General features: G+C 39.4%; 1 protein-coding gene across 1 annotated transcript in view; it reads left to right on the top strand.

The window, feature by feature from the left end:
* CPXM2 (carboxypeptidase X, M14 family member 2) overlaps positions 1–27,270 on the top strand; it is a 77,852-nt gene that overhangs the window by 20,047 nt on the left and 30,535 nt on the right. The window contains 2 exon segments of the mRNA XM_009277944.1: positions 7,777–7,886; positions 15,008–15,147. Of these exon segments, the coding sequence (XP_009276219.1) occupies positions 7,777–7,886; positions 15,008–15,147 (250 nt within the window).

Below are 27,270 nucleotides of genomic sequence, written 5' to 3'. Positions count from 1 at the left end.
TTCTAACCAAAATTTTTTTTGGTTTTTTTTTTTTTAATCTTCAACAGCAACTGTGAGGATAAATGTATGCTGCAGTGCTGTGATAAATATTGCCTTTTCCTTCCGAGAGAAGTCCCCGATGTCTTAAACACCCGTGCAGTATTTGTTGCTTGTCCTAGAAAAATATACAGCTTTGATGCAACATTAGAGAACAATTAATGTTATCTTAGGATAGAAAATTTTGGCATCTATTTAACGCTTTACTTGATCTTTGATCTGGGACTGTAATTCAGTATTTTAACTTCTATATAGGGGATTTGTTGTAAGTGGACATTGCTTGCTTTGTTCTTTTAGTGCCCAGGGAATGGGTTTATAAGAAAAAGCAAATAAAAGCACACTGTGTGTGCTTGAAGAACCTTCATCTGCCTGTACTGCTTCAATTAATCTGGGGTGCATGGGGGCTGGTGGCCTGAATTCTGGCCAGAAAAGAAACTAGTATGTATTGCTAGCAACACTTTGGATGTGAACAAAGTCAGAAAGCGGCTCAGACTGAAACGCATGGACCCGTTTCCAGGGAAAAGCTGGGCCATACCAAGTATAGAATGTGACTCATAAACATCTGCGGAAATTTCACACTTCCACGATCACATTGTCAAAACAGCAAAATTTAGCTAGACCGCGTTCCCCCCACAAATGTCCTAAGACTGTAAATATAACAAATTATTTACAAAATGGAGAAACTTGTTCTGTTTAATTCAGCCCCCACAAGGGCTGTGCCTCACAGAAAAGCAATCAAAAGATATTTTCAGCAAGTAGCAGGTCAGCAGAAATGTGCTTTTACTCTTATTTCACCTTTCAGGTGCATTGCAGTATTAAAATACTTTGCATACCTGTGACCTAAGTATTACTTGAGACACAAGAATTAGATGGCCAGAGTTTCCATTAAAAGTTTCTGCTATTGAAAGATGAATTATCAACCACACTTTTCATAGGAGAAGCTCTGAAGTTAGCTGTTAGGGTAAAATTATTATATTGACCTCATTAAGAATTTTTGTCCAAGACCATAAAGATCTAAGAATAGTATGAATAGTATAATAAGTGTTAAAGTTTTCATCCCCCAAAATACATACCTAATTGTGTGCTTAACTTATCTATATCAGTAGCTTCACAGATTTGCATCTTCTTCATTAACTATATGTTTAAGTGTTTTGCTTAAACAAGGCCTAAATTCTGCATCTACCCTGGGATAGCCCAGAAAAAGAAACAGGGAATCAAAACCTAAAACTAAATCTGTCTTATTACATGGGATTGTGCCGAGAGATACCCGACCATATTGTGTCGGCAAGATATGTGTTGAGTCCCCAGACAAGCAAGGTGTCCAGAGAAGGGACGAGTCTATATCCATGTCTGATAGGCAAATGGGTTTACAGAAAGAAGAAACTGGTATTAATTACAGTGATAGGTTGTTACTAGAAATAGAAATAGCATCCTAGAGCATATGATGCTGGCACCATACCTGCTTCCTTTCCCAGAGATGACAGATCATCTCCATTGCTGTAGGTGCCTGCTGGCCACTGTCATCCCCCTACTTGGGCATACTCTGGCCACAATAAGGCCAAGATGTGCAACGTGGTTTTGATCCTCTAAACTGACCAGCATAATTTTTAAAGATACTTCAGTGTCCGTTGTTGCTGCTGAATGCAGTGATAACTTGGGATGTGCTGCATTACTGAAAATCATACTGGCAATGTATGTTTTGATGGAAAATGCTCAACTTAAAGAAATAGTTACACTGGGAGGGTGATGAGGTCTTCATATTTATCATAGTGATGTTCTTCTGTTGACTTTGGTGGTGCAAGCTCAAGCCCCAAATGCAAAGCTACAGATCCCAACAGCAACAACAAAAAATCCTGGCACTAAACCCGTTCTTTGCATGGATAAAATTCTGTGTTAACTCACCGTCAGCACTGCCTTGACCTCCTCCCGTCTTCTCTGAACTGCTGTATCTCTGTAGTGTAACATCCCTTCTCCCCAAACAAATATTTTGAAATGCAAGGGGATTCTTAAGTATTTAAAAATGACGAAGCTCCTGGAGCTAAAACACATTTAGAATCATAAAAAATAAATAGAGTACATTCTGCCTCCAAATGTCAAGCAGACCGTCAGACTGCACAAGGCTGATATTTCCCCATTTCTAGATCTGAGTATCACTGTGCACGAGGAGCTAGACAAGCACAGACTTGCGGGAGTTGAAAAGGATTATAGGTATGGCTTTTAAAAATATACGTGAAAAGGAAACATGATGCTTCTTTTTTCTTTCCCTTCGAAAAGCTGAACATATTCCTAAATTGATGGAAAATATTCTTTAAATAAAACAATAATTTGTCTGCTATGCCTCCGAAAGAACAGTACAGCATGATTTCCTAAATGCATCCTTATTAGATACAAAAGCTATAAAGACAATCTTTATTTAGACCAGAAGAAAATAAAATAAATGAATAATATAGGCAATAAAGATGAACAGAAGCGTTTTCCTTGCCCTGCTCATACATATATCTTCTACTTACGGAATTAATATGTTTCTAAGAACGCCTGCTAATACAGTTTTATCATAAAGAACAGCTAACGTTGCAGCAGAGCAGCTATAATTATACTGCAGGTGTAAGGACAACCAAGCTGACTCTGCAGAAGGTGGTTTTTTTGACCAGAGTTTCAGTGGAAGATGCTGCATCAGTAGGCCACAGCCATCATGAGGCTGAAACTGCTTTCAAAACCTGGGCTAATATCCTTGCACGGAGCCATGCTGAGGTTGCGAGTTGAGTTGATGTTGGCTTGAGAAGGGAGCTCAGTAGCTCCTTCGGGTAGTGCTCTCAGTATAGGCAAGCCCTAAATTGTAAGTGGTAAGTTCCGATTTCAAGAGATGAGGTTGTGACTGAAGTAATTCTCAAGTGTTCCCCCCCCCCCGACTTCAAGGGTCAGGCGATTGCTAACAGTGTCGAAGGATCAGAAATGCCTAGCTGGGATACAATCATCTGTCTGGCTAGCAGAAGCATAATTGAAAATAGTGGGTACTGATATATAGCCATTTAACATAGCTAATAGGAAAGCTATTTCAAAATGGAAACCTCACAAGAACACTATTCAAGATACAAATGTTATTAAGTCTGAATCCAAGCCCCATTTCTTTTTAGGTCTTGGAATTAATTAATTTGATCCAGACATCTTATTAATGGCTTGTTTCTAAAGTGAATACCTATTCATGGTTGCAGATGACACACAAAATCATGGCTGGATATGGGCCAGGAAGACAGAAATGTCCATAACTCAGCCTCTTCCCTACACCTGCAATCTTAATGCTTGCTTTTTGGTCGCTCTAAAACACAAATACTTTAGCTGCATTTTGTTAGTAAGTTGTTATGTACATAGTATGTGGATTTAAATGTCTTTCAAAGCCATAGTTGAATTTCCTGTATTTTACAATTATTACTTTTTCAACCAGTTAAAGAAATGACCAAATAACTAGGTCATTTCCGGTTGAATCTATAAGGTATGAACTGCTCTGATGATTCATGCTATCAAATTTCTGTAGCTTCTGCAAGTGTTTTTCAAACTAGCTTGGAGAATACAAAATCATTAAGACAGTCTTATTGTTTGTGTGGCAATTTTCATTGTTATATGGAAGATTTCTCAAAGTTAAATAAAATACATTATAGCAATACTTTAAAAAGTACAATCTTTATGAAAAACATAAATCAGTTTCTTTTCCTGTATGTTTGTCAAAAATAGGTTGTCCTGGTTATCTCTAGTAGCTTTAAGAAGCAGAGGGGACACGCACCAACAAAATAATTTATCTAAAATTAAATTCACAGTATGACTCAGGATTTATGTTTTTTTCAGTAGTGAAATGGCAACTTTAATTGGATTGTGTTGTATTATAATGAGTAACCTGGAGTTAATCAGATGAGGCCATACTGAAAAATTTTCCCCCACCATCTCTGTACATTACAGATTGATGTTTTGGTCTAATATGCTCCTCTTTTCATCCCTTTATTGGTGCTGGAATTCATATGCATGTGGAAAAAATTAATATTCCTAAAGTGTTAATAGTCAAATATTATGGCTATAAATAGAAGACATAATTTCATTTAAAAGCAAAATCAAAGGTCTTCTCTTGTGGAAAACAGCACAAATTCCATACATCAAAGCTACTGCAAACAATAGGCTTGGTGACTCCAAGAATATCATCCCCGTGCAGAGCTGCACAGATGGAAACATCTAAAGGTCAATGGTCTTTTATGGAGCATCCTGCTGTTCTGTTCCCAGTTTGGGATGGTCACTGGAGAAAGAGCGGCCAACTGTGAAAGGAATGCTTTTCATTAATTTTCAGTCAAGTATTGGAGCAAAATACTTGATTTTTCTTACCAAGTTAAAAGAAAAATACTCTTTATGTGATTTGGTAAGTTAATGAAGTCACAGCTTAAAGTCTAGTTCACTTCCAGAGAAAGCAAGTTAGGTGTTCTCCTACTAATTTATATAAATAACAGTAAAAAATAAATTCCTGGATACTATTGAATTGATGGTAAAGATCCTAATGATTTCACTTGACATATCGTAAGGCTTGAGCACATTGAGAAAGGACAGCGTATTGTTAACAACCTATTGCACAGTTTTCATCAAAGGTATCTATACTGCATATCATAGATAGTTCCTGCCTGCTCTTAGAGCCTAATCTTGCTTTCATTGAAAACTCCTGTTAAATTGAGCATTTCATAATATTGGCCTGTTAATCTGATGCATTCACAGACAATACAAATAATTCATCCTTGAAAAATAAAGAGCAGTCAGGCGTGTTTAACTGAGATCTATATGAACATTTTTGAGTCTATTATTAGGCTTCAGTTTCTCTAGAAACAGAGATAATACACACAAATACATGCAGGCAATTTTTTCAGCCTGTAAATACCCACCTTGCAGTCTAAGAAACCGTCCCTGAAATCCACAGGCAACCCAAGAATATTGCAGTTTTATAGTAAATTAGTAACATTTCAGCCTGAATAAAACCAAATCCACTTCTCATACATACACTGGCAGGTGTATGTCACTCCAGGTAACTTCAGCCAGGTCTGCCAGGCAGCTGCCAGGCTCAAAAATAGCGCATTTCCTACAGGTTTCATGAAAATAGGTCTCTGTACAGAAGAGAGCAATGGTGAGGAAGGGGACTGCAGATTGCGTGGCTGTGTGTCCTGCAGAGCAGCGATGTGCTGACTGCCCCCGGGGTAGCTCCGTAAGTCTTTGCTCCTGTTCGGTAGCAGAGAACGGGCTGTGAAGAGATCTGGAAGAGACTAAGCTTCAGTGGGTCTGTTGCTGATGGAGCTGGCTGTTCTCTTTGTGGGAAATTTTCTACTTTTTTATTAACTCCTAGCAGTACCTGTAGATTGCCCCTTAGCCTTGTTAGGTGCAGTAAAAATATTGAATTAAATGATATGGACATGAGGAAAAATTTCTTTACTGAAAGAGTGGTTAAACATTGGAACAGGCTGCCCAGGGAAGTGGTTGAGTCACCATCCCTGGAGGTATTTAAAAGATGTGTAGATGAGGCACTTAGGGACATGGTTTAGTGGGCCTGGTGGTGTTGGGTTGATGGTTGGACTCGATGATCTTAGAGGTCTTTTCCAACCTTAATGATTCTATGATTCTATGATTCTATGATATTTTATGAACTGAGTATGTAAAAACAGCTTGCTTTTATTTCCAGCTCAGACCACAGGTACTTCTGGGTGGCTTTTGAGTGCCTGGGAATGGTGAGACTGTTCATAGAGCAAAATACACCAAAGTACACAAGAGTTTGCAGGATTACACCACGAGACTGATTTCCAAACCTGTCTTGAGGACTGAATTTGTTAAAGAAAGGCAGGCAGTTCCCAGCTACATTATTTACTGCCAGTAGAGATCTGTCAGAGCCTGAGACTTCTTCCAGTCAGAGTACGATGAAAGATGAAACACCCTATAAGGAAATGCAATTAAAACAATCAGCCAATGAAACAAAAATCCTCTGAGCTATTCCTTCCTCTGGCTTTCCTTATACATCCTGTCTCTTCTCTGTTTGGATAATCAGATTGAAAGCTCTTCAAAATGAGGAACTGTCTACATTTTGTCTCTTGTGTAAGACTAAGATCACTGTTGGTACTTTAGAAAATACAGTAATATTTAGCATTTGTCTTTACTGCTTCTGATGGAGACATTTGGCCCTGGATTTGTGCGAGAACTTTCCTAAGGATGAACACAGAAATACTAGCGTGAATTGACAGCACGTAACGTTTTCCCTGAGGGATTTTAGGTTGTTATGCGCTACGGAGGAGCATAGGAAATCTCATATGTTTTGCCAGTTTGTGCATAGTAATGCAAAACTACATCTGAAAGCTAGACATGATCAGGATGAGATTCTCACGTACATTTTGGTGACATTTTGGTGAGTGATTAAAAATATATATGTAAGTGGGATACAGGTGTGGAGCATGGGAGTGAGCTCTTTCTTTGACAATTGTCCAGCAACTGTGGCACAAGGGAGATTGCAATCCCAGCTGTCAGGCAGGCGGTGAGGAGGGATGGTTTGGGGACTGGAGGGGCGGCCTGGGGATTGGAAATGTGGCCTGGGCTCTATGACTGGTGCTCGGCTCCTGTCTCTGTCAGAGCCCATTGTGCAAGTTACAGCAAACCTCCCACACTCAACTGCAGAAAAAATCTGTCCTCTATCCAAACCCAGAAGTTACACGGCCATGGCAGTGCAAAACCTAGTCTAACCTAACAAGTACCTGATCTAAATAATAAGTATGACACTGCTTTCCACCTCTGCCCCATGCAGACTTTCCAATTCCAGCTGGCACTGACTTCGGGGTCTCTAAATTGTGCTCTGCTGTACAGTTTAGGTGCTCCCAAAGTATCTCTCTGTGCTTTTGTTCACCTCCTGTGAAACACCGAGAGTGGGTCTTCCCCACCTCACCATGGTATTTTGAGGCTAAATATGCTAAGCATTGTGAGGGACTTAAATACTGTAGTGGCTGGGGTCATTTTAGAGCAGAATATTTTTCTGATAATCATGAAGTAGACTCTTTCCAACATCTTATCTTCCAAAGCCAGAGCTCCAGGCTCTAGTTTGCTGCATTGCTGGCTAGCAGCTAAAGTAATGGCATCTGCTTTTCTTTCTTCAAGGCTTTGCACAATTTGGAGCTTAGAGAGATGGCCACTTGTTTCAAAATTGCCCTCTGTGCTTAGTCATTACCTCTGCAGAGCTCAGCTGTCCGGCCTCTCAGACCTCTGTAACAGATGATATTGTGCAACATGAGGGACTGTGATTGAAGTTTCCAGAACAGATTTTAATTAAAAACATAACTTCATACAGTAGCTTGGAATGAATGGAGGGCAGGGAGGGGGAATCAAAACAAGAGATGAAAAAGAAAATGCCAAAAGAGAGAAAAATAAAAGGCCCTTTAACTGACATTTTGTACAGAAAAGCACTTGACAGGAAAGACTGCATATCCACAAAAAACTGAAGCATAGAGCAAGCAGTAATAACTGAGACCCTCAAAAAGCCAGATCCTGAGCTGGTGTAAATCAGCATTGCTTCATTGATTTTATGAGAGCTGCCATTTGTCATTGACTTCAGTGGTGCTGTGCTCATTTATAGCAGCTGAGGACCCCAGCCAGTTTGGCACAAGTGAATCCAGAAACTTTGACTACTTGTTTGTTTTGTTGTTGTTTTTTTTTTAATTAAATTTTAATCAATCTTTTGTTTTATAGATTGTCCTCCACTTGGTCTAGAGACATTAAAAATTACTGACTTCCAGCTCCATGCCTCTACAGCAAAGCGGTATGGCCTTGGGGCCCACAGAGGAAGGCTTAATATTCAGGTAACATCAATTTTTCTCCTAAGTAGGAGAATGGCTTAAGGTTGTACTGTTGTATAAAGAGAACCAATGGATGGTTATTGGTTCTGACTACTTTGTCAGCTCATGTAATTTAAATGAAGGGGAAACACTGGAATTATAGAAGTGAATAAGGTTGATGGATAACCTTTAGATTTGTGGGCCTCAGTTAAAAAAAACTCCAAACTTAGTGTGCTGAGGGTGCAAATCCAAACACCTCTCTGAGTAAAGCAAAGGTGGAGGCAGCCCAGAACTGCTCCCTTCCAAGCTGCGGGAAATCATCTCAGCTCCCTTAACAATCAGCCTGGAAGGAAGCTCACACAGCAAGCTGCTTTTTCGTTGTTTGCCTGTAGTTAATGACAATGGTTAATTGCAGGTGTGGTTTTAAGTGAAGCACCTGCCCTAAGGCAGCTTTTCAGAGGCAATGATTATGCTACGAAAAAATGTTTCAATTCAGAAATCACTAGCATACAATCTGCTTTAGCTTCTATTATTTAATACTAAAGATGTGCTTAGGTGCTTTGCAGGACCAAATTCTATTTTCCCATTTCTTTTGTTTCTGTTTTCCACTTCATTAGTGCTGCTTTCTGAATTACAATCTTTTCCAGTGTAAAAATGTTACTTTTGTGTAATAAAGTACAACATTTAAAACTCAAAGTCATAAACAGGATACTAGCAACAAGCCAACAGTAAAATATCTCTAAAGTTTATTTCATTTAGTAGTTACCTTTCATTATTAGACCCTCCATTGGATTTTTTTTTTTTTTTCAGCTGAAGGGGTTTGCTAGTTAATGAACTAAGACTGGGACTAGGAAGGATGATCTCTAATCAGCAGTGCAGTTTCACATGGTGCCCGCTGCAGTGTAATGGTGGGCAGCTGCTGGAAGGAGGGACCACTCTTGGTTAAAATCCCACGGTGCAGCTGTCCCTCTTTGCTTCAGTTTCTTCTAGTACCTCTGTATAAACAGCTCTCTGAGCTTCTTGGGGGGGGGGGAAGAAACAACTTTTTTTTTCATTGTTTGTTTAAATGAATTGATTTTGGTCCAAAAGTTCAGTAAACAACTTTGCTATGCAGCCACATGATCAACAGAGCCAGCTAGAGGTGAGTGGCAGAGCCCTCAGGCAGCATGGAGGTGGGAACAGGCTCTTCCTTTCCAATCCAGTGTGCAGGTACAACGGGTTGGGTGCAATGTGAGGTCTCACCTGCAGCCTTCGTAGTTAATTCCTTTTGAGATCTGAGTGAGGTGGCTTACTTCTTTACTTCATATTGTCTGCTAGGAAAAAAAAAAACCCTCATGAACAAAAATGGTATGCAGGTGATATTTAGATGGGTTCTATAAGAATGTTTACTATTTTATTACAGTTTTGTTTATATAGTGGCATAAGACCAAGGACTGTCATGCAAACCTTGGAATTCTTTGTTGGTTGTGGTTCCTCATTTTTCATGCTGGTGTTAAAGTTCAATTTATTTAAACATAAGAATGACCATACTGGTTTAGACCAGGAGTCTATCTAGTCTGGTGTCCTGCCATCACCAGTAACACTGCATTAAAATAAATAGAGAAGTGTAAGAGTCTTACCTATGGATGATGTTTCCCCTAAATATAATTCAGACCCTCCAGCAAAAGCCAAGGGGACAGTCTCTTGCTGGGAAGCAAGCAGAAGTGAGGTGCCACTCAGCTTTTCCTTCCTGAAAGCTCCTGGGGCTTGGATTAGACCAAGCGTGTTTCTTTTGGTGTTCTGTCCCCTAGGACCTCGGGGCCTGCACTTCTCCCATCCCACCTTCACCTGCTGGGTAGCAGCCATGCCTGGGCCCTGCTGGTTATAACCATAATGCTTCTGCCGGTTCTGTGGCAGTGGCTTCCTTTGCATTTATTGTGAGAATAAGGTCCCCACCTCTGCAGCGTGGGGGCTGTTGTACCCTCCCTGGAGTGCTGTGCAGAGTCTCGGATGAAAGGACCTTCCGTCTTGTGCAAATTGGGGTTTTATTCTTCTTTGTTCAAAAGATGGTGCCTTTTTTTTTGCTGTGAACAAAGACTTCATGATGTCATGCTTCTGCTTGATACAGACTTTCGTGTTGTCGTTTTCCTGAGCTGTATGAATTCTACATGGATTGATTCTCCTTATTACCCAAAAGCTGTTTTTACTCTTTTCTGGTATAGGGACTTACCTGATCCCAGGACTGTGGGAGGCTCATATACAAATAATCCAACAACACCTGGTTTATAGCAAAGTGACTTCTCTGGTTTACTCTTCTTGTTATGTAGCCCTTTTTCTCTGCTACATCTTTACCCCTAATAAAGATTTCTAGCAATCCTCGAATCAAAGGCTTTTACCCTTACTGGAAGCTTATCTGTATACTATAGATAGAGTAATTCCTTAAACCCTTGACCACTTAGAGTTACCACTATGACTGGCAGTGTTAAAAGTATGGGCTTGCATTTATATTTCTTTAGATACTGCTTCCCTTGGGATTAACTTAAAATTAATGGCACTTTAAAATTTTTCAAAGCCACTTAGAATTTGCAGATCTCTTCCCTGTCACTTGGGTTTCAGTGCTTAATTTTACTTTGCATTAGGACTTCTGAATTTCAGTAGTATTTAAAAGATATATACTTATAACCAAGAATAGGTACTACAGGGGACTGGTGTGTTAGATGGATAATGAGGTCCATGGTGCTTTCTGTTTGCCGCTCAAAAGCGCAGGTTGCAGTGTGCTGGGGAAAGGCAAAAGGTACTGTATTTAAGCAGCTGTGTTTTCATGCTGTTTAGTACTGTATGTGAAGAAAAACACTTGGCCCAAGTGGGAGAGATTCTGAGAGGCTGATGTGCCGCTCAAGTTTCACAAGAGCACTATGCTAAATGTATGGTGATGAGCAATTTTGTGGGCTGCTGCCTTTGTGGCATGGTCTGGGTACCACCGCAGTGCCATTGCAATATTCATGTGACTATTGTGTTCCTCCCTGAAATAAGACAAAATCCGCTCTCTGATCAACCCCATCATCTGATGTGAAGTCAGCCAAGAAGCTTAGGGCTCACCCCAGGTAACTGGCACTACCTCTATTCACAGGGAATTCACAGAATAATGAAGTTTTTCAAAGGCTTCTGAGGGTTATTTTTTTCTGTTCAGATTATTTAAAGCATATTAAACTAATCAGGCAGCCTATGCTTTATTCTGAAGAACAGGCTTAGCAGGACTGGATAAGACCTTCTAGGATCTGCTTCTCTTGTGACCTTGCACTATATGGGACCTGATTTTGCCCCCAGTCCTATTTGGATGTGGTGGTTAAGCTGAGATCTCTTGAGGGCAGGAGCAATGCTACTTGGGTTGTAGAGCCCAGTATATTGGAGATCTAGCCTGCAACCGTAATAGTGGCACAACTAGTAGTAATTTAACATCATCAGGAAAAATCACAGCATAAAATAATATTCAGTGAGGCGCTCTGCCTTCAGGGATAAAAGTCATTAGTATTTGTCACTTGTGCAATAATTAGCAGTGGTTAAAACCTGAAATAATTAGTCAAATTATGTTTCTTCCCCGTCCTCATTTTCCTAGTTGGAGAAATCCAGACAACGTTGAAGATTAATCAAGTAATGCAATCGTGTTTGCAAATAAGCAGGATGTATTGCTTTTTGTCTTTTTAGTTTTTTGTTTCACTAGTTCCTTTTGAAAAGCTCCATTGTCAAAACACAAGCAAAAGACAAAATTATTGAAGTTCTACTTTCAGCCTGTGTGCTTCAATTCTTCTGTTCTCTACTGGCAGTGGTTGTTATAAATACCTGTGATGAGTAATGCTTTTTTGTTTTTTACCTCCCAAACTTCCTATGGTAAAATAATGTTTGTGATCACCCTGCTGAGAATGAAGATTTTAAGCAGAAGGGGTTTGATATTAGGTATATTTTTATTGCTGCTCTAGCTGACTTGTGGCAGAAGACTGAAATTTCTTTCTTCATTTGAATACATTTAGGCAGTAATATCTTTCTCCTCATTATAGAATAAGGCTTTTGGAACAGTGATGATGTGAGCGTTCTGTCTTGCACATGTCTAACTCAGAAAAGAAACATGAATTAAATTCAGAAGTCATATCATTTGTAAAGGAATCGTAACCTTTTGATTTCCCTTCATCTTATCTTCTGGGTACATAATAAATAGTTGATTTGTTTTATTTGAATTACAATTTTAAAAATTCACATTTATAGATAACTTATTCAGGAGTGACAGAAAAAAGTCCCTTTTCCTATATCAAAAAGGTATTTTTTCATAAGACACTGCATATCGAGAAATGTTTTTGCATTTGGCTGCAAGTGAAATATAAGCTGGGTTGGACTTTGAGTTGTTCTTGAAAATTCAGTGAAGGACAAAAGGGTTTGCTTGAGACCTAGTCCTTACCTCCAGTTTTCATTAGCTCCTTCACTTTCCTACTTATGAAGATAATGTAAATGTTTAAAATGCATAGCTTAAAGCTTATGTATGTCATAACTTGAATCCATTATCTCCGTTAATTCAATATACAATTTTTAAATTCAAGTAAACATCTTACTGAGGAAAAGGTATCTTGATCTATATTCTTTGATTGAATATTTGGTGATAATTGTTCTCGTCTTTCAGGAATGAAAATTTTTCCAAAGAAATCTAATAGCAATTTTAACTACTAAATATTTGATTGAGTTTATAAGGGGGTTTTATAGAAACAATATTTTGAAGGTGGCCATAGGGCAAATCCAAAACCTCAAGCACCTCAAGAAAAAATACAGACTTGAAGCTTGAAAAGAAATGTTTCAACACAATTTTATTGGAATTCCTTTCCTTTGGAAATATTTCTAATAAATCTTCTCATTGATTAAACTCTTCTTTTTTTTCCAAGTAGTACTCTGTGATAGTTAGACACAGACACCTGCTTCTTTTTACCTAGTAAAAATATTCTTTTAGCTTCAGAGAAGCTGATGGCAGGAAATAAGAGAGCAGGAAGAAGTAGCACCGCAGCTTCTTTTTTCTTTTATGCTCTCTCTGCCGCTATTTAAGACCATAGTACTTTAAGCTGTACGTAACTGTAAGCACATCCTTTAGACTCCCCGTGTTTGATATACAACTTAAACACATGCTTAGCTTTGTTGAAGTCCAGTTGAGACCATGGAGGCTTGAGTATGTAATTTAGGGGTATTTTGCAAATAAGCTCTTTTTTCTCTCCTCTGCTTCCCTTTTCTCACTGCAACGTAGAGGAGAGGTTTACACCCTGATGAGGGTCACACTAATGGACAACATCCTCAGTCTGAATAAGGACCAAGGATCCCAGCTGAAGCAATGACAGATATGGGTACTTGGTCTGCAGAAACTGGTGGAATTTCATCAGTGTGAAGGGGATTAGCACGATGCTGGTTCAAGGTGCTCTGCAGATCTTAATGCTTCCTGGCAAGCATTGGTTTTAAACCCTAAGGCTACTTCAAATTCCATCTTATTTTAAAATACATTGAGACCTTTTCTTGAAAAAGGGTATAACTCAGGTCAGTGATCATATTTATATTCTCATGTTTTCCCATTGTTCACTTCTCCTTGAAGAATTTATCTTCCATTGTTAATAGAGTTTTTCTCTATATCTTGTACTTTGACTTTTATACAAACTTCACTTTAAAATATCAGAGTTAGTACATAGAAGTAGGTGGTCTAATGTAAATTTAGTAGATGCAGGAAAACAAGTAACTTTTAAGATGCCCTATCTCAGAGTTGAATACCTGAGAAAACAGGAAGTTTTGGGAATTAAATTTAGGAATAAATTAAATTGCTTTGCAGCACTTCCTTCAGATGGCACCAGACTCGCATTGGGAAAAGAGATTAATAACTGCATCCTTTCTTTGGGAGTTAGACCTACCCAATGCCCTTCTGGTAGAAACTGTCTAAAAATGGAGGTAGACAGACCTGTCAGTCTCTGCCACTGTAACCCAGCTATGGCTGTAATATCTGCTAATACCCCTCAGTGGGGAGCTGAGGGATAATTCAGGAAACTTAACTGGCAGTTGTATTCTTGGGTACTTCATTTATGTTTTGTATATACACACACTAACTGAAAATATACCATTGAACATACAATAACTGTATACTAGAGCTTTAAGATCTGTCTTTAATATAAACCTACATAGTTTTAATATAAACCTACATAGTTTTGGAGACTTTTAATTTATATTTGGGAAATATTTAAGGGTATCCATTCTTGGAATTGCATGGATGGCAATGATAAATCCACATTAAACACAGATGAAATATCATAAAAATACATGTAGCCTCAGAGGACCATACGGAAAATATTCTGTGCTCTCTATGGTAGTAGCCAGCTTGGTGCCAAACATTTCCTGGGCTTTAGTAATAAGATAAATATCTGAAGACCTCAGATGCTATGTTTCTTTAAATGCTGTTTCAGATGTATTTAGAATACAGCTTGCTCAAAATACCTTGCAGCTATTTCTTTGAAAATGTTGAGAAGGCTGTTTGTGGTGTTCTTGCCAACATAAACTGGGATATAGATTGGTACACAAGTTGGAGTGCAGCTGGGCATTCCTAAATTTTTAACCTTTGATATTAATTTGCTTAAGGCTTGAATATCCCTAGTGATAAAAATTAATAATTCTGGGATTGAAAATCGGTGGGAAATGGTATTGCTGTTTCCATATGCCCTACACTCCCCTTTGCTGCTTCCAGGGGAAAGGAGATTGCTCCAGCACTAAACATTATTTACATGGGTTGGAGATGGCTTTTTAGGACTTTCATAACCCTGAAGACTGTGTGGATAATTTGTTCTGGATAAAGGCTGTATCAGGCCACAGGCACAGACAGGTGGACTGAACTGAAGCTCTCTTTATGCTCTAACTTAAATTTCTATGTAATGCTGCTTAGTTTTTAAAAGGACTTTGCAGAATTCGCCTCCCCGCTTTGAGTCAGAAAGTATTTTGGTCACTCGTTATAGCTATTGAGAATGACAGTCTCAGGGGTCTTAAACTGGAGCCAAAGGAGTAAGTGGAATGAATGATGACTTCATGGGCTCTTTTCTTTTTCCTATGAAAGACCTTCAGTTTCTTGGTTCTGATTTGTGAAGACAGTTTTGCCTTCTCTTCAGGCAGGTGTTAATGAAAATGATTTTTATGATGGTGCTTGGTGTGCAGGAAGAAATGACCCATATCAGTGGATTGAAGTAGATGCTCGAAGGCTAACAAAATTCACTGGAGTCATCACACAAGGAAGAAACTCTCTCTGGTCGTAAGTACATGCTTACTTGTCTCCATGAGATCCTGAGCTTTCAGAGCAAGGAATTCATGTTGTATTGTGTTTTGGTTCTTCAAGGAAAAAACAATGGAAATGCTGTGTGACATCAAGTAATTGAACAGAGGAACGGTAAAAGACAAAGTCATCATATATGGCATAAAATACAAATTTAAGAGTAGCAAACTTCTATAGTCACTATCTACATCTGGCAAAAGAATCAACATGATTCCCTCAGATTATATGCCTTTATACTTACCTTGTCAAATTTGCTTGTGTTAACCTTCCTCATTCTTTTCCAATATTTAACTTGATTAGTTTAGATACTAGTTTTTTAGATATTAGTTTAGAATAACCACTCATCTTTGAGATTTCCTAATATATAGGCAATCACCAAATAACTGGTGAAATTCCAAAACAACATGATTTTTAAATGAGCAGTTAAAACAAATTCTATATCTATACTTTTTTTTGTTCTATAGAGGAATTTATAATAACCAAAACCCACACGGTATCTGCTGACCAAGATTGCAATGTTTGGTAGGGAGCATGTTGTGCTGTATTTATGGATGCTAGGAAGACTCTATTCAGTTCGAGCTTGCTTTTAGGAAGGAGTGCTTGTCAGGAATAAGGCAGCTGCCTTGCTGCATTGGCCTAAGGAGGCAATCCAGCCATGTGTACCCCAGGAACTTAACTTTGGTCTGATAGTGCTGCCCACTTCCAATGCTGAAAGCATTCGTGAGCCTTCTGGTTACTGCTTCTGTTACAGAATGAGTATATTGCACTGGGAAATAACTGTTTTGCACAGACTTGTGTGCCTTTACTCATTTGTGACCCGCTTCTGAGCGTAGGTGCCCAGATTGCTGTAGAATACAGCCAGTGAGAATTATATACCAGGAATACAGCAATCAGCTGGCATAAACAGGAACTGGAAAAAATAAACTGGAGTTTATTTTTTTTCCTGACTCTTACAGTGTTTGTTCAGTCTCTTAATTTATCGTTGGGTCTCATTGCATTACGTGAGCAAGTAATCCTGCTTGTGCTGCTAGACCTTTTGACCAAGTATGCAGGAGATGCACAGCCTTAGATCCATTCTGGTCAGATCTCTCGCTTAAGAAAATGAATGTGCCATATAATAAAAGGCAAACCAGAAAAATGCCATTATATCTAAGAAAAAAGGAAAAGAGTGGTTTTTTCCTTCTATAGTTTAATTTTCGGGGGGATTTTTAACTTCTTTTAACATTGCTGTGGGAGTAGGAGCCTTTTTGGCAATAAGGTTTCTATATTTATTCCACATTGTTCTGTGTTAGGTAGATAATTACTGTAGCAAAGTCTTATTCTTTTCTATATTAATACTCTTGACATTGCTGTTCCTATCAACACCAGTGCTGCACTGCTTCGTCTTGTCATATTGCTATTTTTAGTTCAGCTCTATTGTGAGTTTACAGCAGGACTTGACACTCTATTTATAGTTGGTATTCACAGTCATCTTTTTTTTGTTTGGTTGGTTTTTAAATTACTGAATCTTGCTTTTGCCCTCTTGCCCTGTAAAGAGTTGGTGGTCAGAACCCCCAGGGTCTGCAGGAAGAGCAGGGTTGGTGCTGGGAGAGCAGGTCCAGGCTCCCCCTGGATTGTTACTCAGATTTGCGGAGAAACAGGCACATTTCTGTTTCACAGGAGCAAAGATAGTTTCAGCTGCACTGTGGGGCAGGCTAATGTCTCCTGGAAAACACATCCTGTAAAACCAAGCTCTGTCCCATGGAGGGGCCGGGGGAGTGGGGAGAAATAGCCCCAAGAAGTGGTGACCTCCTTCCCTACCTCCAGATTGCACATGAGGGACTGCCATGGAGGTGGCTTTTCTTGTCAGGGCGTGATGACCTCCATCTCACTTAGTGTCTCTTGATACAGCCTTGGCTGCAGGACTGCCTTCCCTGGAGTCCACCTCATTTTTCTCTCTCCCTTCATCAGATTGAACAGATAAAATCAGTGTAGTTGATGTTTGTATGCTCTGATTCTGCATGTATAAATCCTTAGATTTTAAAAATAACTTAGTACTCCCCAAGGTACCAAAGTTAATGTTCATGTTTTCAAAAGAGTTTAGGCTGATGTATGCAGCCCTCATCTGGGCCAAGAGCGGTGTCCTGGGGTTTCCAGAGTCTCAGCACCTCGGAACATCATACCCAAGAAGATGGAAGATGCTGCTTTCTGAATTAATTATGTTGTTGCATCTGAAAGATGATCTTCTCGGTATGACTTTCTACCCCAATTCCTCCAGCAGTCAAGAAAGCGAGAGGAAAAGAAAAAAACATGAAATCCTGGTGTGGAGAAAAGCTACACAAAGGGAAATTGAATCCAGACAACAGTAGAGTCCCTGAGCTTGGAGCAGAATTTGCCTTAGGGTGGGGTTCAGAGGCACTGATGGAAGCTTTGGTATTGTGGCAAACTCAGAAGATAATGACCTGACTGTAGTCATAAGGGTTGTATGCAGTGAATTGACTTGTAAGCCAGCCTGGGAGAAACAGGCTGGTAGGACTTTTGGTGTGGGCAGGTTCTTTTGTGACTGTTCTGCTATAACGGGCACTAGAAGCAAAGGAGACTCATTAGCTTCCTTCTCTTATAGTTAGCTACTGACTGTGATAGTATCAAAAAGGACTGTTTATGATATGAAAGTTTGTACAAAAAGATGCCACGCTGTTACCTGAGGCACATTCCCAACTTCGTAAAGTTATGTGACAAGAATATAGTGCTTTCATAACTAATAGAAACATATGTTGGAGAATAAGTTATTTCAGGTAGGAGCGCCAAAAAACAACCCTCTGATCTGTGTATTAGAAGTAAAAGCCTGCCAAGCTTGAGAGCCAAGGTAAGATTTTTATTTAAGCCTTGGAGACTTTCCCAGCCTTATATAAAAAGAAATCAAGACACTAGGATATATGCTAAGTTCACCAATGCTATTATGCGATAGTGATAAAAGAATCAGAAAAACAGCCTTTTTTCCTTTTTCCTCTTTGTATTGAAGAAGAAACTTTAACAAAGTGGAAAAACTTACTTAACTAAAAGTCCTCTCTGAGCTTCTGCCTAAATCAGATTTGTACCTCTCCTGGTCCCTTTAGCTTCCTGCTGCTGACTCAGTGAGAACATGTAAAATTACAAGGGAGGGCAAACAAGGACACCCCGCTGAATCCTGCAGAAAATAACTTTGGCCCTCATTGCAGGGCTGCAACGTCTGAGTTATTAGCAGTCTGGCCTTTGATTCTGCTTGTCTTTCTGATGCTGTAGCTAGAGCTAGTATACTGAAGGTGGAAGCAACCCTTTACTCCTCTATAGCAGCACTGGCAACTGCAGCCTGTTTTTTTTGATCGCCCACTCCACCCAGAGACAGTCTATTCACATCAGTCCTTGCTTATTGGTTTTTTGGAGCTTTATAGACAATGGATGAATTGAAGGTTACACTTGACACAATGTAAAGAACACAAATGCATGGGGTTGTCGCTTTCTGTATGCTGGCAGGAACTGCTTCACCTCAGTTATTCCTCTCCCAATCTCACTTGGAAAGTTGCTACTTCTTGTCTATCTTCCCCTGCAGGCTGTGGTTCTGCTTGCCTGTCCAGGTCTCTTGTGCTTGAGACATGAGAGCCTTGAGGAGGAAGAGGCCGAGGTGCAGAAACAGCTCTTGAAAACACAAATGACCTGCCTAGAGAAAGAAGGAAATCATGCTTGGTTAGTAATGAATACTTGAATTGTTTAATCACTTCCTTTATAAGGAAAAACACTGCTGAGTCAAATTTTGTGATCAAACTGCCTGGCTGTGAATTCCATGATAGTCATGTGGAATCAAATCTTTCTGCTTTTCCTTTTTCCTCCTGTAACAAGAAAAAACAGGCTTTGGGGAAAAAAACCAACAAACCACAACTCCTGAATTTGAGGAGTCCTTCCTTCTACCAGTCAAAGCAACCATGCGGACTCAAGGGCTGTTGCTGCTCAAGGCACCTCAGACTTTCTTGGGAAACCTGAAATCATGGCAAAGCACTCTTTTACCATCATAAATGGCGAACTCTGCTTAGATTATCCAGAAGATCTGCAGATGTTGAATTTCTCAGATAAAGTGGGGCCCAACTGCAAGAACCAGGACTCCTTTTTGCCTTTTACACTGAGGATATCCAAAACACAGAGGTGCCACAAGTGTGGGTTGATATGAATAAAAGCTAACACCTTGAGAGTGGGCAGAATATCAGTTCCTTTGTATGACCTGAGAACATTTGGAGATCAGTGTCTGTGGGCAGTTACCACACTGTTTCACTATGAATATCCAGTAGTTGATAGACAGATGTTGGAGACCTCTCTTTGCAGAGCTGTTTTGTTTGCCTTCTCAGGCTAGAGAAAGTTATGTGAGTGATGTGACCTTTTAGAAAGGCATGCGACATCCTCATCTGAGAGGTGGGTGGTGCCATAGCTGGTTTATGACTGAATATTTGGGGGAGAAATACTATATGTAATTCTTTATATTGCTGCCAATATATTCTTCAGTTTTATGAACCAAGTATCTTTATACAACTGTTCAAGGCTGTTGAGTGGGACACTGGGAGCATCACTGTGGAATTGTGCCATATATTTAAAGCAATCGTGGTAGCTTAAAATATACACTCTCTTGACAGAGAGGGGAAAAAAATATTAATCATTCTTAGCAGTTTGGCAAGAATCTAAAAAACATAGGAATACACGTTTCCCACAACCCAAACAATCTTTTGATAATTCAGCACCATCTTTTGTGTCAAGAGAAGACCCACACGTCTAAATGGACTTACTGTGTACTGACTGTAATATAAAGCTTCAGACTGTTTCAATGCAGGTGATGTTTAGATTTTTAGAAGAAGATGCAATGTTTCAGTGAGTAAGATGTATTTGTGACGATGCATTTTATTAAAATTAATCTTTCAACCATGTTAAACTATGTGTTATCACTGCATGTCATGAAATAACGAAATGACAACAACGATAGAAAGCATGGGTGAAATAATCTGTGCAGAAAGCTCAAATTCCAAAGCAAAATTCTGAAATTTTTTAGAAAAAAATCAAAACAGACTTATTTCTAAGTAAGTTTTCTTTTAAGACCTTTCAGGCTTATGGAAATATTGAAGATTTTTTTTACTTTTATGCAAGATATTTGTCCTTAAGAAAAAAAAAAAGGGTGGCAATTTTCAAAGTCTGATTTGGGTAGAGGTTAGTCCGTGTGCCTTGCAAACCTGCAACAGGGCTTAAAAGGCTAGTTGGTTGGAGGAGACAACAAATCAATGAAGTTGCTGGCTGGAAGAAATAATTACAATGGCTTACACATACTGCTTTACTCTAAACCGACCCACTTTTAAACTGGTCGGTCTTGTTCATCACTGTTGAAGCTATGTTTTAACTAGAAGCTAGTGTAGACACTACTATGTGCTCCCTACTGTGTCACTTTGCTACTCTATAGAGATAGCAAATAAATATCCAGCAGGTTTGATATTGTGTCTGATCATGCTTTTGCTAAAGACAAGATATTTGTAATTGAATAGGGGAATAATTTTGCAATTTTCTATAGTACACCCTCATACTCAGCCTGTTCTGTGTGTAGTGTAGCCCTTCATGATCCCCAGCATCCCTTTTGACAAACTGTCCTTAGGGAATTGTAGGTCTGTAGCAAGCTGGGTACCTTCCAGAGATATAGTTGAGGATAAACTTAGGTCAGTGTAGTTTACTTGCTTCTAATTCTGGCAGTACAGCATTCTGCTCTTTCTTTAGTCAAAAAATTGAATGTGTTCCCCCAAACTTTAATTTATTGCTATACTCTCTGGCAATTCCTGAGGAGCTAAGATCTGCTTTTATGGACAGTCTGTATGTGAGGATTGCAAGATGGTAAACTTCCTTGCTTGCAAGAGGGTAAAAGTCCTTGCTTCCTCCGTGGTTCATCAGCCATTCATAATATTAAGACCATGGCCTCAGTAGTAAGATTGGCTTCATGAAGAGAGAATCACATCAGCATCTTCAGTATTCCAATAATCAGAGTATAAAGAGCAGTGATAATCCATTCACTGTAACTGCATTGGCATTTGGGACCGTATAGTGGCTACTCATAGGTATTTGAGTTGTTTCTACAGATACCTAAGAAAACAGCATTTTGCACTGTATGCAAGAAGAAGGGACAAAATATAACAGCAGTGCAATGCTGCTTTTGAAAGCATGGTAGAAAAAACTCTAAATCTTGTCTACCTCACAAGGACAACAGACATATGTGGCATTGACTTTCAAAATAGTACCTCCTATCCCCACGCAGAGGCTGTGAAAACACACTCTGATGAAACTTCAGCAAATTCAATGAAAATGTCTTGATGTTTTACCCAAATCATATAATAAAATAAGCAGCTGCTGTGTACTGACTTGAATTGTTACGGTGCGTTAAATCAGTGCAAACTGTTATTTGCCCTGACTGGGTGACGGGACTGCAGAGATTATTACAGTTTCCCCAAAGTCAGACTCTCAGAGTGAATTGTTCCAAATCCACTGAAATCATATCAAGTATATTGATGGGAGTTATAAAACAACCTGAATTCAGCGTAGAAAAAAACCTCCCTTGATATATTAATGTCACCAGTTACATATTATACTAGTGTTTATGATTGCTTTTCTTAATAAGTTATATTTTCTGTTAACTCTGGCTTGGTGGAGCCATCTCACGGGCTTTCAGTTGTTGCAGCACTGAGAGTCAGCCTTTGGCAGCTTCAGCCTTGAGTGCTCTCTATCTATTTGCTCAATTTCAATCCCTGTGCTGTGTTAATCTTCCATCTTGATTCTTGTGCCCTACACAGGATTTTGGTACAGCGTTCATCGCTGCCGATGAACACTCACCATCCACTCCTGGCGCTGGGGAGCTGGGTTTGTGACCAGCTCAGATGATCCCGCGTAGGTGGAGTTCTGACAGCACACCCAGAAATGTATTTATACTTTCACAAGTTTGTTTGACAAAAATGTCAAAACTGATGATGTTCCGTTGTGGGTATGACTTGTCATGGTGCTCTTGCTCCAGTTATGACTCTCTTGCCAGAGACTCGGTGACTCACTGTGTAGCGCTGGGAGGCAGCCGGTCACTGCCATCCCCATGAGGAGTGCTCCTGCTTGGTTAAACACCACTTTGCACTGGGAAAGGGTGGTGGTGTGTGGACAGAACCTGCTTTGCACAGTGAGGCTTGCTGGGAACGTTCAGAAGAGGAAGGAAAGCTTTTTAACCTCTGTGGAAGGGACTACAACGGGCAGTTTGAAATCATGAGCTGAAGCCTTTAGGAAAAGGATGCATCAAATGAATACAGGCCTCTGGTGCAACAGATTTATCACACTTATTAATCACAGCCTTGATTTGTATATTTTGCATGTGCATTATGACTCATTGCAATCAGAGTGACTGGGGGGGTGTTACCTAAAGGACATCAGGCAGCTGCTCCTTTCCCCTCCACCTGCGCCCTGAGCAGCCTTCCCAAGTCAGCATCCCTTCTGCATGCACCAAGTGGCACTCAGCCACATCTTTGTGTGCACTTGGTAGATGTGAGCCCTTTCAGCATTACTTTAAATATGCTCACAGCTGTGCACACAAATGGCAGTATTTGTGGGTTACTGTCAGAGCTTTTCATTTTCCATTACTTTAAAATTCACGGGAAGGAGACGAAAAGGCATAGTGAGGCAGTGCCTATATAGTTCAGATTTTTCTCCTCAAATACGTGACCGATTTATGAAGGTGTGATAGGCACAAACAAGAATGGAAAATTGAAAATGTCACAAAAGGAGGTTTAGAAGAAAAGGAATCACAGCTTGGTTGTGTTTAGCAGATATAGAAGACATGAAAGGGGAAAGTCTGGTGTAGGCAGAATTTCAAACACGTGCAGATCTCTTTGCAAAGAGTGGCCTGAAATGACAGGTGTTAAGACCATAAAATGTTTTGGGCAGAGGATGTCTCTGACCCTATGCAGGAGGCCTGGCATCTTCAGGTGTTACTGTCTGAATGTCCAACAGCAAAAGGAAACACCTACAGCTGGCACCAGATTTTCTAGAAAGGTCAGAAAGTCGGAGATTAAAACCTTGTAAAAACCTGGCTGTAAGTGGCAGCTGTTGGGTGGGAAATGCATTTGCAAACCCCAAGCCTCCTCACTGAGAAGAGAGTTTGAAAAATCTGTGCTTAATTCATTCCGAGCAAGTGAAATTCTGGCCTTGAGCTTTTCTTCATAGGGCCTCTGAAGAGCCAGATTTCACAGCAGTATAGTCATTTAAGTCAGCTAGAAGCAATTTTAAAAATTAAGCATTCAAAGATTTCAATTATTAAAAAAAATACCCTTGCTTGCTAGTCAAGCTCCATCTCTTAAATCATATTTATTTTAATTAGTTTGTAAAACTTGCTGGGCTACCTGCGGTTAGCCTGAGCATTTTTTGACTTGGCTTGTTTTTGAAACTGTTGGGCAGTGGGTGATTTAAAATTTTATCAGCATAAATATTATTATAGAATATAAATATTAATGGTTTTACATTTAATTGCATGAGACTACAAATTACTTTTTCAAGCAGAAAGCCATTTAATTGCCAGCATGCTGATTCTGTGGCATGAGTACAGTTTAATCTAAGGTTTGCCTAGCATTTTTTTGGTATAGAGATTCTGCTATTTCGAGTGTTTTGGCTTGTCAATTTATATATTATTGGAGGATACACATCTGTGTGCCTGTCTGGTTCTGCTTTCTATTAATTTTAGGGTTTTGTAATGCAGATAAATCAGATTATCATGACAGCAGAAGAATAATATGGTCAGCTGGAACCATGTCCGTTGTAGATGATGCTAATGTGAACTCTGCCAGTGTTTGCTAGTCTCATCCCCAGCATCTCTACCACTGTGGGCTGGAGCTTCTACTGACCGGCACCTGCCAACCTTCCTTGTTTATCTCAAATCATGTGGGGTTTTAGCGATGTGGAAAAGCATCCTTAGAGACTACGATAAGAGTATCAGATTTAATTCACTTGTTGTTTATTCAGCTTTCCATAATTGAGAAGCTTGGCCTTAAAATATTACATGCAGCAGATGCTGTTCAAATAAAATAAAACCATATCCAAATAGTCAGAAGTCTCAGCTGATGTACTCGCCTGCTGAAGGCCGGGCAGCCAAACGCCTGGCATCTCTCCACTGCTTCTCATTTAGCACTCGCTGTGTGTTGTGCTGAGTTGGGATTCATCTATGTGTCTAATACACATGAAGAAAAGTAAGAAAATTATATTGGGGAAGGCAAGGCAGAAAGATGTTTTGTTGTTCTGGTGCTGTCATGATGTCTTTCCCTATGCTCAGTGGCCTGGTGATGTGGTTACATAAGGAAAAGCTGATCCTCTGGACAGGAACCTGCCACGGCTGTAGGAGATCTGTTTTTAATTCTCCGCTTTGATTCAGGTTTCCTCTCTGTCCCTGGGCAAGTCACTTAATCCCTCAGCTTGTCTTTTTTTGGATGCAAGTGGACAAGCTGGACATTTCCATGCATCACAAGAAACTGAATTTAAAATCGAAGTTGTTCAAATAAGCCTTGTCTAAAGCTCTAATGCATTACAGATAAAAACCAGCTAATTAATAATAATAATAAAAAATCCATCACATTAAGTGAATTTGAATCATATTTTGATTTTTTGCATTTACTTTCTGTGAAATGAATTGATTAATGTTTGCAATAGATACTGAGATTTTTCAGATAAGTTTCTCCTGAGGAGATAAGGCTGGCATAAATTTAAAAAAGGATTATTAATGGGAAGCACCTGAATCCAAATGATTCCTGTCAAATCTGTATGTCGTGATCCTTTTCTAGCATTAATGAAATTTGTGAGGCAGTCATGTGAGTAGCACTTTGTGCTAGAGCATGATGAACTAGGGGTAACCTCGAGTACTTTTGAAGATACAGTCATGCAATAACTTCTGTATCGCCTAGCTTCCTGCCAAGAAAAAGCTCGATAATTAACGCACTCTTTTCTGAATACTGGCATAGGACTTGCCCTGAATTATGTCTCCTTGACTCTATAAAGCCAACAAATATCTGAGGAATATAATAGTAGGTCCAGGGAGATTTTATAGAGTGAATTCAGCAAAGCTTCTCTAAAACAACGGTAGGGACATCCTAAGTACTGTAAAGCTTTATAGCTTTCTTTCAGCTTTCCTTAGATAGCTTTATTGTTCAATGCTGATGGGCCCCGAAAAGATTCGATGTGATGTGCTGCAGAAATTAATGTCTGCAAATCCCAATGCCAATGAGATGGATCTTCCTGTCATCAGGTAGCAACACAAAGCAGATGTCATTCCCCGATACTTCTTCTAGTACAAGAGTTTGCTTTAGCTGTCATGTTTCTGTGATGGATTTCCCTGAAGGCTTTCAATTTCTACATGAATAAACTGAGCACCATGTACGTATTAAACTCTTCAATTCCAGGAAGCACTGTGCTTACTGTAAAGAGACTGGCTGTTGATTTGAGCATGTGCAACACATCCATCTGCTTCCTGGAAGCATCAGACCCCTGTGCCGCACATGTGTAGAAAATCTGCAGCTTTCAAGAAGATTTAGTATGGGAATGCTCTTCTGCTGATATGTATCTGTAGAAATATCTGGGATTTAAAGATACTCAGCTGCCTGGTCAGAAGCCCTGTGCATTAGCTTCTGCTGGTTTTCCAGATACTCTGAACACATGAATTCATGCAGTGTTCCCCTTCCCCACCATGGGGAATGTGATTTCAAGGCAGAAGATGCCATTTCTGAGGGGAATCTGAATTTACAGCAGCCTTCTTAATATGGGCAGAAGCTGTTTCTCTTATGACGTTGGAAAAAAGGGGGAAGAATTTAAGCCCCTAGAAGTGGTTTTGCATTTAGGGCCAGTGGGAGAAGGATCTGGTCACCTGTGATGGTTTTATTCTGCAACTCAACAAAGGCAAAGTGGATGCTTATTCCTTACAGGCAAGCATAGTTAATAGGATGTGGTGTGTGACCTAATATATCACGCTGATTTATCTTGCCCCATGACCCTCTGTAGTCCTTCTATACTGAGAATATACAAGACTGGGTGTAGTCCCATTTGTATTTTAGTTGGCAGACTACCTCTGAAAAGCATGTTACTTGTCACTCAAAATGGAATATGTGTACACTGATTAGTATACAGTTTCTTTTGGGAGAAGTTTGAACCTTTGTAACTGTAGGGAGTGAAAAAATTAAAATATAGTGAATAAAAGTCCTAGACTGGAAGTATGAGCGTAACAGTAACATTTTCTTATGCCAATAAAATGATCTGGTTCTTTTAAAAACTGTCTATATATGCCATGATTTTCTTATAAAATTCTCAATTATACAGAGTCCACTGTTATCTTGTTTTCATGTGGTTGTGATATTCTGTTTGAAAATTTTTTTTTCAGGTGTAGAGTAATGAATATGGATGTATTGTGTTTGTCCTCCTAATCTTATTTGTGCAGTTGAAGTAAAAAAAGTTCTGTAATACTTCAGAAGCAATGATGTCTTCTTGGTTTGTAACATTGCCTCTTTTGGTCATTTACCTTGATTTTGAAAAATGGCCAAGAACATAAAAAAAAAAACCAAACCAAAAACCCCCAAAAAACACAAAAACCCAACAAAACACCAAAAAAACCCACAGCACCATTTCATGTGCACTGAATATGTACACGACCACCCCCATTCACACCCATGAGTTTTGCTCTCAAACTTGGTTTCTTTTTCAATCAGAGAAAGTTATTTTTCCTCTTCCTGGAGTTTTGATGTTGGCCATTTCCAAAATTCCTAACTTCCATCTTTGCTAGATGTAAATCTGCCTTCCTTCAACTTAAGATCGCAGTGAAATTTTCTGGTGCAGCTGCCAGGTTATTGCAGAAGCTGAGAGAAGAAAGTAAAGTTCTTTACAAGAGTTAGTAGAAACTTAAGACAGTGACTTCAGTGTGTTTATATATTTTGTTGTATATCATTTTACAGTCATGAAGACTTGAGATGCCAGCATGGCACTTTAAGATCTCTGGCAAATCTCCTACCCCAGGAGATTTTCTGCTAACAGGCAGACAATATTTTCAGAAGGCTGTTAACTTGTTAA

Source organism: Aptenodytes forsteri, unplaced genomic scaffold, assembly GCF_000699145.1.
Source record: "Aptenodytes forsteri isolate BGI_AS27 unplaced genomic scaffold, ASM69914v1 Scaffold15, whole genome shotgun sequence".
In the NCBI taxonomy this organism is placed as follows: domain Eukaryota; kingdom Metazoa; phylum Chordata; class Aves; order Sphenisciformes; family Spheniscidae; genus Aptenodytes; species Aptenodytes forsteri.
The sequence above is the reverse complement of the archived record's forward strand: the minus strand, read 5'-3'. Positions and strand labels throughout refer to the sequence as shown.